This window comes from Odocoileus virginianus, chromosome 34, assembly GCF_023699985.2.
Source record: "Odocoileus virginianus isolate 20LAN1187 ecotype Illinois chromosome 34, Ovbor_1.2, whole genome shotgun sequence".
Classification (NCBI taxonomy): domain Eukaryota; kingdom Metazoa; phylum Chordata; class Mammalia; order Artiodactyla; family Cervidae; genus Odocoileus; species Odocoileus virginianus.
This window is the reverse complement of record NC_069707.1, coordinates 9,898,820-9,911,390: the sequence shown is the minus strand read 5'-3', so window position 1 is coordinate 9,911,390 and position 12,571 is coordinate 9,898,820. Positions and strand designations below refer to the sequence as shown.

Genomic DNA, 12,571 nt, shown 5'->3' with positions numbered 1-12,571 from the left:
TCTCTCTTAAAATGAATTCTGACTCATTAATTTTCCTTGTGTTATCCCTGGCTTTAGATAAGAGTTTTTCATTTGTTGAGCTTGTGACTGTTCTTAAATCAGGATCAAACATTTTTTTCCAGATGACATCATGCATGCTAAGGCTAAGAATTGTATATACCATGGACTAGAGGAGCCTGGCAGGCTACAGTCCATGGGATTACAAGAGTCGGACATGCCTTAGCAACTAAACCACCATTACATATAATGAAAAGATAAATATTTGTTATTTGGATATGTTTAAGTAGAAAGTAAGATACATATTTTTATAACTTTGTAAGAAGATGCTTTGCAGGTCTAAAAATTAGTGCTTGGTAGGATTTTATTCGTGGATTCTTTCTGTGCCTTTCCATTTTTAATTCCTTTACACCGGAAGTCTGAGCTTTTAACTCATTTGCTGTCTAGACAAATGAAAGCAGCAGGGACTTTGGTGGGTGTCTTGTACGTAGTTTTGTGCTGAAAAGAAGCCTACAAATATCATGGAAATTAAACAGTCACTGTGAGGTTGTTCTTTTTGTGTATATATGTCACTCAAATTATTGGCTCAATTCTAATATCATCCTCAAGGTGTATTTGTATCGCATGTCCAAAATGATAGTTCTGAAATAAGGTTGGAGGGTATGAAGCGATTTTACTGGGTGTTTCCAAGGCACTGAGCGTCTAATGAGCCTGGATGCTTGGCCTCCAGGATGGTAATTGGAAACAGAGGGCCAGGAATTCATTGCTAAATTTTAATAGCAATCTCAGTCGTTTTCAGTAGAGCATTTTTGGTAAATATTTAGAAATGTTTGCATGTGCTGGCTTACTTTGTATGGTGTTTGCAGCTGTATTTTACTGCAGAGCTTATAAATTCAGTGACACTCATCAGTGACCGGTCAAATCCTCCTCTCTTCAGCATTGCACTTAAGAAAGTTAGGGTCTAGTTGGAGAGAGAGAAAGAAAAACTATATGCCAGGATTTCATACTCAATATTCTAAAAAGGAGAAGAGACACTATTTCTGCTTTTGAAGATAACTGACTTTTTTAAAGACCATTGAGCTGGCATTTTAACCTGTGCTTCAAACCCTTGGGAAGTCACAGTGAGAAATCATTAACTGTATCCTATTAAAACCCTTAAACAAGAGACCTGAACTCGTCTCATTGATTGAAATATCTTCCCTGTTTCTAATTCAGTGTTTATCCTCATGCTCTCTTGGGGCTCTTCTGAGCAAGAGATGCCCAGTTCATGTGAGGCTTAGCAGTTTTCTACCAGTGGCTGATATAATATTGTCAACTAATTGTATTGAGAACCATAGCTGAGAGTATTTTAGAGTTGATCTGCTTTTTAAAAAAAAAAACCCACTTATTAAAGAAGGGAGTAAAATTTTCTGACTTATTCCCAATTCAAGACAGTAAGATGTCACCACCATTGACTGAATTTATCCTTTAGCAAACTGACTTATTAGATAAACTGAATACCATCAAAATCAAAGATGTCTCTAGATGTAGTGAAGTCATGATATATGAATGTAAAATATTCTTAGGAAAGATCATATACAATTTGTATTTATATTTATACTTAATGTGGTATGCCTATTTTATATATTTGTAGATTTCTAAAAATTCCTCCTGTGCTCCTTCCTGGCACCTTGTTCTATACATTCAGCCGTCACTGCCCTGCCCCACCCTGGCCCATCTTGTTGAATCAGAGCGTATCTTTGCTGTATGTTGATTCATCAGTGTTTCTCTTGTCGGAGTCTGATAGGATTGTTACTGCTCTCAGGTGGCATTTCATTCTGAGCACAGTGAAATCTCTTGTACTTGTCACTTAAGTTAGAATGAAAATTTTACATGGCTGAAGGTGGAAGGATGATGGTTATAGAGGGGCAAGTCTTTGCGGGGAACTTTGATTTAAATTAAATTTTAAAGTGAAACAAGCTTTTCCCCAAAAAAAGCATTGATTTTATAAATATAAACTAACCATTGATAGTAGGGACTGTATTATTTGGGGTGTGGTAGAAAGTATTCCGTATTCTGAGTGATGTCAGATATTGAAAACCCAACTTGATAGCAAGACTTCACCAAATCAGATTGTCATTGCAAAATACTGAATTTACTATGCATGAGCCCATGAAGCCATTGCCTTACCCTTCACTGCATCAGTAAAGAGGGAGGATGTAAGGAATGCTGTGGGGCAGGGGGATCTCCAGCCCCTTAAAAAGAGTCCTCCCTGCAATTACCTTACCTGCCAGTTTTCCAGCAAGATAAATGGAAGCACTGTAGCTTGAAGGTGCCTTGGTTAGAATGAGATGCAGTAAGGTCTCTCTGTTCTTTACAGGCATCATAGATCTGATGGTACTTATAAAGGAAGAATAGAGTTGGTGCCCTGCTGACTAAATTGTCCTCTAGAGGGGTATTCGTTACAGAGCTTCTTTGTTAACTAGGCTGAATGTTTAAACCACTGTTGAACTTCTTTTATTAACGTGTTTTAAGATGGCTATACATATGGATACCCTAAGTATCTGCAGGGCGGGAATATTTCCCTATAATTTACATATAAAAGTTACATGTGTGTATAACAGTAATATAGAAATTATATCTTTTTATTACTCTTCTGTTACACTGAGGTGTAGTCAGCACTGAAATTCTGATGACTTGTGAACACTAAGAAAGCCACCGTTTCTATATTTTTCTCTTGATATTTCTTTGATCAGCTTGTTGAATAACAGAAATGTTTTTCATGCCTTTGCAGCTTGAATGAAGCTCTCTTAACACCCATCCATGTCACTTTTTCAACCATAACAGAATTTTAAGGGCAAACAGGGAAGGAATTTATAGGTAGTGCAGAGAATTTTAAAATTTTCCAAGTAACAGTTTGTTTTTTATGAAAAAAGATTTGCATAAAATTATTTAACTTCAAATGATTTTTTAAATTGAATCTATGTCATCTTTTCTGTTGAATTTCTTATGGTAGTATATTAGAAAATAATGATTTTATATCTAGTTAACTACCAGTTTTTTTTTCTTTAAAGAAATCATGAAAGGCATATTTCCTCCCAACTGATTCTTACATGATGGACCCTTGTTTATGAATAATGCACGTTTGTTAGGTAATAGGTATCTGTACATAGAGCCTGCCACCCGTTCTTAAGTGGGGGTTCCCTGAATTAGTCTCATACCATTAAAGAGGAGAATTCTATCTGGCACCCAATCAGTGTTTTCCAGACAGGTATGAATGTGGAGTTGGTCCCTTTTCTTGGTGAAGCCTATATGATTCCTTATGCACTTAGGTCACTATGCATTTCAGCTGAGACCTGTCTGTCCTCCTCCTGTTTCCCCATGGAAGAGGCAAAGGCATGAGAGGCCAGACTAGATACTGCAGGTCAGCACCCTTTTCTGTAAGGGCCAGATAGTAAATATTATAGGTTTTGAGGGCCATAGTCTCAATGCAGGTCTGCATTGTGGCCCCAAAGCAGCCATAGACAGCACTTCAGAGGAGTGGCTGTGACTATAAGATGTCCCAGTACGATAGTATGAAACCCTGACATTTGAATTTCAAATATTTTTCATGTATCACAAAGTATTACTCTTCTGATTTTTTTTTTCCTGTCATTTAAAAATGTGTGGCTTATGGGTGGTGCCGGAATAGGTAGGATTTAATTTTAGTCCTCACATAGCTTGTCATGCCCTGCTTTGTGGAGTCCACAGGTGTGCCCCTTTGCACTTTTGTGAACTGGTTATATCAGGTTAGGAAGGGAATACGTTGGGGATAGGTACTTAAAGAATTATTCAGGACCCAACTATCTTCCACACCCAGAGAGGTCAGCATTCAGCCTGGGGCAGGAGGAATGGGTGGAATCCTGTCCTGTGGACCCTGTCAGCCTGCAGCTCACACCTCTGCATGTGTGTACTTAAAGTTTTGTTTGGAGGGACTCAGATAATTGCCTTAATTGCTGAAGTGTGAGTACTTCATAATTACCGGGAGAAATATCAGTAACCTCAGATATGCGGATGACACCACCCTTATGGCAGAAAGTGAAGAAGAACTAAAGAATCTCTTGATGAAAGTGAAAGAGCAGAGTGAAAAAATTGGCTTAATGCTCAGCATTCAGAAAACGAAGATCATGGCATCTGGTCCCATCACTTCATGGCAAAATGAGAAACAGTGAAAACAGTGACAGACTTTTATTTTGGGGGGGTACAAAATTACTGCAGATGGTGACTGCAGCCATGAAATTAAAAGATGCTCCTTGAAAGAAAAGTTATGACCAACCTAGATAGCATATTAAAAAGCAGAGACATTACTTTGCCAACAAAGGTCTGTCTAGTCAAGGCTGTGGTTTTTTCCAGTAGTCATGTATGTATGTGAGAGTTGGGCTATAAAGAAAGCTGAGCGCCAAAGAATTGATACTTTTGAACTGTGGTGTTGGAGAAGACTCTTGAGAGTCCCTTGGACTGTAAGGAGATCCAACGAGTTCATCCTAAAGGACATCAGTCCTGAATGTTCATTGGAAGTGCTGATGTTGAAGCTGAAACTCCAATACTTTGGCCACCTGATGAGAAGAGCTGACTCATTTGAAAAGACCCTGATGCTGGGAAAGATTGAAGGCAAGAGGAGAAGGGGATGACAGAGGATGAGATTGTTGGATGGCATCACCAACTCAATGGACATGAGTTTGAGTAAACTCTAGGAGTTGGTGATGGACAGGGAGGCCTGGTGTGCTGCAGTCCATGGGGTCGCAAGGAGTCGGACACGGCTGAGTGACTGAACTGAACTAAACCTTCTACATTGTACTTAGTATCTTACTTGCATAATATTCTTCCTCTGTCTCTACCTGGCTTCACAAAAAGTTCTGAAAGTCTGAATTGAACTGTTGTTGAACCCAGTCATCAAGTTGAATACAACGTTTATCAGCTGAATGTATGCAAAACCATGCATCTCATATGCCCTAAGTAGAGATATTTATATTAATATATTTTTTTCTCTGAATTCTGAAAACGTGATTCAGTTTGTCCCATTTTATTATGGAGCTTTGATGATACTTTTTCTAGAGGTGATATTTTTAATCACTTGCTACTGTTAGGTTTCTTACTCATACACTCAATTATATGACATTGAAGATTACTGTGTTTTACTTAGATGTTATTCTTAGCATAAGAAATTTTTGTTTTTCTATAATATTCATCTTTTTGTGAGGTTCTGATCTCATCAGTTATTCTTTAGAATGTTTTTAATCAGTGGCAATTTTGCTGTTAAAAAGAGAGAAGTTAATTGTATAACAGATGGTTAATAGATAAATTTTCCAGGAGCCCTGGATCCTCATCCTGAGTTTTTGTTGTGACATTTTGGGGTACCCTGAAGAGCTCTAACCAGCTCTGCTTTAGTGGCCCCCTTTGTACTTGCTGGTCTACATTCATTCTTCAGATGCTAAGCATCTTCCTCCATCAGTTTCCAGAGCCTTAGTTTTAGCAGTCTCAGTAGTAAGCAGTGAGGTAAGATTAAACAATAAAGATGCGTGAGTGGAAGATGTCAATTAGGGTTGAATCTGCTTTACAGACAGTACCATAACCTAGTATTTCTGATCCCATTCTGCAGTGTTCAGTCCTAAGTTATCAAGACAGGTATCTTTTATCTTGCCCCTCAGCCTTTAGGGCTCATTTAGCACCTAGTTCCAGGTCTCATCTGGGTTTGCAGAGTCAGTGATGTGGGAGCCTCACCATTGCCACAGGCCTGCACTGGTGTACAGAGCTCCTGTTGGTGGGAACCCCATTTGGGACCTTTGTGTCCAGCCGTGAGAAAGACTGGAGTAAAGGTTCTGTCCTCTCACTCTGATAAGGGCTCAAAAGACAGTTTTCTCATTTTTCTTCTCTCATCCTCCTGTCATAATCTTTGGCAGATGCTGTCTGTTCTCAGTGGTGTAACTGGTAACAGTAACCTTGACTCTCTGACCTTTGGTTTCTATGTCTGTCAAATGGGAATTTTAATATCTGCCTTAGAAGGTATTATGGTAAAATTATAGGACCTTAAAGATTGTTTGTTTAGCTTAAAACTGTTATAAAAAGTAAGTTATTGGAGAAGGAAATGGCGTCCCACTGCAGTATTCTTGCCTGGGAAATCCCATGGACAGAGGAGCATGGCAGGCTACAGTCCATGGGGTTGCAAAAGAGTTGGACATGACTTAGCAACTAAACAACAACAAATACAAACATATACTATACCAATACTCAGTGTTCACTGCTAGGCCAAGTAATATGCTCTGGTTGTACTTCCTTCTGGTATGGTACCTCTTGTTTTTCTAGAGTTAATACAAATGACTGTTTCAAAAAAAGATAGTAAGTTATAACGTTAGGACTCATTTCTGCCAACTAACTTCAAAGGGATTTATTGTCATCATATCAGGTAAAAATATGCATCACTCTTCTATTTAAAAGAGAACTTTTGAATTACCTAAAATATAAGAATTTCTCCCCAACAAAGTTTGGTTACAGTTTGGATTGCTATTACATTAGAAGATCATATTTTGAAATTGAGACAGTCCTCCAATATTAATCAGATCCAAAGCCTTTAGTTTTTAGTTTATTGAAGTGATCATGTATGAATCAGGCATTCCATTCAGATGCTACATCACCCCCTAGCGTGCTTTTCCTGTGAGTCTTTGGCGGGTTTGTTGGACTGTGCGCTGACAGCTTAAAGGAAAGCTGTAGGACAGTTTAATGAAAGAGGTGCAAATTTATTCACTTTCTAGCGATAGACTAGATCCTATGGGTTTATCTTATAAGAGACCTCATTAAAATCTTCTAATAACAAATGGCCATGCTCTGAATTTGGGATATTCTCTAGAAAAACTCTGAAAGGTTAGGGTCAAATAGTATTTTGAATAGGTATTGGTCCAAATATGTGTTACTCCATCAATGCCTGCTATTTCTTTCCTTCTTAGGACCTGTCTGGCTCCATTGATGACCTCCCCACGGGAACGGAAGCAACTTTGAGCTCAGCAGTCAGTGCATCCGGGTCCACGAGCAGCCAAGGAGATCAGAGCAACCCAGCTCAGTCGCCTTTCTCTCCACATGCATCTCCCCATCTCTCCAGCATCCCTGGGGGCCCATCGCCTTCTCCTGTCGGCTCTCCTGTAGGAAGCAACCAGTCACGATCTGGCCCAATTTCTCCTGCAAGTATTCCAGGTATTCATTTCTTAATAATTACTGTTTTACTCTGTAATAAATACAGACCTAGCTTCCATCAATAAAAACATACATACCATTATTATTTTTTTTTTTTTACTGTTTAAAAACCTAATGATGGGACCATCATTAGGAGTTAGGAGTATAACTGTGAATCATCACCAAAGCATACAAGCATCCTAGTTCCTAAGTATACTCAAGTAATGAATATAAACACTGAATTAGTAAAATCACCAGTTACTTTCAGTTTGCACATTTTACTTTCAGTTTGCACATTTACCTTAACTTAAATCAAAAAATTATTTATTCTCTTAGTGTATGTTTCTTAGTGATTTTGCTGAATAAGATCCTCTGTTGATAAGTGCCACTAAAGTGAGATAACTGTGGAAGTTATTTTCTACAATATTTTTAATGTTCATGCTTATCACTGTCTTTATTTGCCAGCATACATTCACGGCCTTGTTATTTATACAAACTCTTACCTTTTAGTTTTGATAGAAGAAGTTCATGTTCCGACTAACCTCTTGCATTAGCTCTTTCTGTACTCATACTCTTGTATCTTGCTTCCTTTATCATGTACTTGTGCTTATTTATTTATTTATTTGTCAGTTGCCTCATCCTATTCCAGCTTTCTTTCTTATATCAACCATCTTTCATTCAAACCCACCAAGCAACCAGCTTTCCTTTATCCATCAAATAGATGTAATTTTTTTCTGTGTAACTTTTGCTAGCATGATGCAAGTGGCTGCCAGAAAATACTTTTTAACTCATCTATCAGAATTACTATTGAATTGCTGATAAATTTTCTGATAGTTTATTCTATTATCTTAAAAACATGGATCATGGGTAGTAATTTTACCCCATCTTATTATTTTGCTCTTTTTAATATTTTAAATAAATGTTTTATATATGTATATGAACATATGAAAAATGCTAATTATGAAACAACTATCAAATGAGTACTCATGGCTCACCGTCCAGTTTAAGAGCTGGAGTTGTCTTTACCTGTGTGTTCCTTCCTGTCTTCAGTTCTGTACCTCTCCTCTGCCTCAGATATCCTATGAATGTATTTTAAATCATTCTTTCTGGATTATTTTGGGTTCTCAAAGAGCATAAACGAAGTATATGTTGTTAGTTTTATTTAATTTTGCATTTTATAGAAATGTATTATATTAAAAATGACTATATAATTTATCAGCTAGGTTGAGAGACTTCAGCCTGTAAGGATTGCTAATAATAACTGCAGTAGAACACATATAAACGAGGAAGATTCTGGGCAAATCATAAAGTATAGTCACATATGTAATGCTATATGTAGTTCTTTTCCACTTAGCTTTTTTGACTAAATGTTAAGTTCCCAAGATCCGTATTTTGAATTACATATAATTTTATATTTTATTGATGACATCTTAACATTAATTTTCTTTTTAAAATATTTTCTTGTCCTTATAATGGTTGTTTTAATAACAAAACCTGGATTTACCTGCTTTTTTTAAAGCTATGAGTCCTCTGTATTCCAGAATTCCTTAGACAGTTTTTGGTATTGAGATGGTTTTTGAGGTCTTACCAACCTAAACATTGGCAAGTTATATGTAAAGTACTATATTTGTCAATGAACTGACCCCATTTTTCTGAATTGCATCAAAAAGACTTTTCTTAATAACTTAAATGAAAACTTTTCTGAGATATAAAAATATTTTAGTTTTTCATTTAAAATCCCTAATATGGGTAGTTCACAATCTGATGGTTTTCATACATATATTTAGCATTCTAGATGGGGATTTTGAAAGTTTTATTTCACTGTTTGGATTTTGATGCTGTATGGAACACACACAACCCAACAAAAGAACTCAATTTGGAGGGCGTGGTATTACATGTTATAGTGGAGGTAGATGTAATTGGTCTCAGAGTCTGGTACTCAGTTGTGTTTTGCATAGGATAAAGTTGTTCAGTGAATTATGATTCTGATGACCTATTATTTATTGTTCAGTTGCTAAGTCATGTCTGACTTTTTGCAACCCCATGGACTGCAACATGCTAGGCTTCCCTGTCCTCCACTATCTCCAGGAGTTTGCTCAAATTCATATCCGTTGAGTCGGTGATGCCATCCAACCACCTCATCCTCTGCCGCCCTCTTCTCCTTTTGCCTTATGACGCCTGTCCTTCACAGAACCTTCAGGGGAGGAGCTAAATGTGATTTTTTTCTGTTAACTTCTTAGAAAGTGGGTTTTCAATAGAAAACTTTCAGCTTTCTTGGAAACATGTTTAAGGCTATTTGTTTTGTAACTTGTGCCAGAAATACTAACTGCCCAGGGCCAGGGCCTTCATTTCATTTCATCATAGTGCAGCCTGTATTACTCTACATGATGCTCAATAAAACTATTCAGCGAAATTTAGTACAGGGATGAAATTACAGAGCAGAAGTTCCACTTGTTTTCAGAGGCATGATATCCAGGTAAATCGGGAATTATCTTTTCTAAGTGTGAAGCTGTATAGTAATAGAATCATGTAAAACATGGAAAATAGAACATTTCTTTAATATTAGTGTCATTCTAAGAGGAATCAGTTCAGTTCAGTCGCTCAGTTGTGTCCAACTCTTTGTGATCCCTTGAATCACACCAGGCCTCCCTGTCCATCACCAACTCCCAGAGTTTACCCAAACATATGTCCATCGAATTGGTGATGCCATCCAGCCATCTCATCATGTCGTCCCCTTCTCCTCCTGCCCCCAATCCCTCCCAGCATCAGGGTCTTTTCCAATGAGTCAACTCTTCTCATGCGGTGGCCAAAGTATTAGAGTTTTAGCTTCAACATCAGTCCTTCCAATGAACACCCAGGACTGATCTCCTTTAGGATGGACTGGTTGGATCTCCTTGCAGTCCAAGGGACTCTCAAGAGTCTTCTCCGACACCACAGTTCAAAAGCATCAATTCTTTGGCGCTCAGCTTTCTTCACAGTCCAACTCTCACATCCATACATGACCACTGGAAAAACCATTGCCTTGAGTAGGTGGACCTTTGTTGGCAAAGTAATGTCTCTGCTTTTTAATATGCTATCTAAGTTGGTCATAACTTTCCTTCCAAAGAGTAAGCGTCTTTTAATTTCATGGCTGCAGTCACCATTGCAGTGATTTTGGAGCCCCAAAAAATAAAGTCTGATACTGCTTCCACTGTTTCCCCATCTATTTGCCATGAAGTGATGGGACCGGATGCCATGATCTTAGTTTTCTGAATATTGAGCTTTAAGCCAACTTTTTCACTCTCCTCTTTCACTTTCATCAGGAGGCTCTTTAGTTCCTCTTCACTTTCTGCCATAAGGGTGGTGTCATCTGCATTTATGAGGTTATTAATATTTCTCCCGGCAATCTTGATTCCAGCTTGTGCTTCTTCCAGCCCAGCGTTTTTCATGATGTACTCTGCATATAAGTTAAATAAGCAGGGTGACAATATACAGCCTTGACGTACTCCTTTTTCTATTTGAAACTAGTCTGTTGTTCCACGTCCAGTTCTAGCTGTTGCCTCCTGACCTGCATATAGGTTTCTCAAGAGGCAGGTCAGGTGGTCTGGTATTTCCATCTCTTTCAGAATTTTCCACAGTTTATTGTGATCCACACAGTCAAAGGCTTTGGCACAGTCAATAAAGCAGAAATAGGTGTTTTTCTGGAACTCTCTTGGTTTTTTGATGATCCAACAGATGTTGGCAATTTGATCTCTGTTTCCTCTGCCTTTTCTAAAACCAGCTTGAACATCTGGAAGTTCACAGTTCACATATTGCTGAAGCCTGGCTTGGGGAATTTTTAGCATTACTTTCCTAACATGTGAGATGAGTGCAATTGTGCGGTAGTTTGAGCATTCTTTGGGATTGCCTTTCTTTGGGATTGGAATGAAAACTAACCTTTTCCAGTCCTGTGGCCACTGCTGAGTTTTCCAAATTTGCTGGCACATTGAGTGCATCACTTTCACAGCATCGTCTTTCAGGATTTGAAATAGCCCAACTGGAATTCCATGACCTCCACTAATTTTGTTTGTAGTGATGCTTTCTAAGGCCCACTTGACTTCACATTCCAGGATGTCTGGCTCTAGGTGAGTGATCACACCATCATGCTTATCTGGGTCGTGAAGATCTTTTTTGTACAGTTCTTCTGTGTATTCTTGCACCTCTTCTTAATATCTTCTGCTTCTTCTATTAGGTCCATACCATTTCTGTCCTTTATTGAGCCCATCTTTGCATGAAATGTTCCCTTGGTATCTCTGATTTTCTTGAAGAGATCTCTAGTCTTTCCCATTCTGTTGTTTTCCTCTATTTCTTTGCACTGATCGCTGAGGAAGGCTTTCTTGTCTCTCCTGGCTATTCTTTGGAACTCTGCATTCAGATGGGAATATCTTTCCACTTCTCCTTTGCTTTTCACTTCTCTTCTTTTCACAGCTATTTGTAAGGCTCCTCAGAAAGCCATTTTGCTTTTTTGCATTTCTTTTCTATGGGGATGGTCTTGATCCCCGTCTCCTGTACAATGTTACGAACCTCTGTCCATAGTTCATAAGGCACTCTGTCTATCAGATCTAGTCCCTTAAATCTATTTCTCACTTCTACTGTATAATCTTAAGGGATTTTATTTAGGTCATACCTGAATGGTCTAGTGGTTTTCCCTACTTTCTTCAATTTAAGTCTGAATTTGGCAATAAGGAGTTCATGATCTGAGTCATAGTCAGCTCCCAGTCTTGTTTTTGCTGACTGTGTAGAGCTTCTCCATTTTTGGCTGCAAAGAATATAATCAATCTGATTTCGGTGTTGACCATCTGGTGATGTCCATGTGTAGAGTCTTCTCTTCTGTTGTTGGAAGAGGGTGTTTGCTTTGACCAGTGCGTTCTCTTGGCAAAACTCTAGTAGCCTTTGCCCTGCTTCATTCTGTACTCCAAGGCCAAATTTGCCTGTTACTCCAGGAGTTTTTTGACTTCCTACTTTTGCATTCCAGTCCCCTGTAATGAAAAGGACATCTCTTTTGGGTGTTAGTTCTAAAAGTCCTTTTAGATCTTCATAAAACCATTCAATTTCAGCTTCTTCAGCGTTACTGGTCAGGGCGTAGGCTTGGATTACCGTGATATTGAATGGTTTGCCTTGCAAACGAACAGAGATCATTCTGTTGTTTTTGAGATTGCATCCAAGTACTGCATTTTGGACTCTTTGTTGACTATGATGGCTACTCCATTTCTTCTAAGGGATTCCTGCCCACAGTAGTAGATATAATGGTCATCTGAGTTAAATTCACCCATTCCAGTTCATTTTAGTTGGCTGCTTCCTAGAATGTCAACATTCACTCTTGCCATCTCCTGTTTGACCACTTCCAATTTGCTTTGATTCATGGACCTAACAT

At 38.3% G+C, this 12,571-nt stretch overlaps 1 protein-coding gene across 9 annotated transcripts in view; it reads left to right on the top strand.

Moving 5' to 3' along the window:
• The window catches only part of ARID1B (AT-rich interaction domain 1B), a 412,333-nt gene that overhangs the window by 280,449 nt on the left and 119,313 nt on the right, over window positions 1-12,571 (top strand). For all 9 annotated transcript variants that reach the window (XM_070461644.1, XM_070461645.1, XM_070461641.1 and 6 more), the window contains one exon: window positions 6,957-7,200. In XM_070461644.1, coding sequence (XP_070317745.1) covers window positions 6,957-7,200 — 244 coding nt within the window. The remainder of the gene's footprint in view (window positions 1-6,956; window positions 7,201-12,571) is intronic.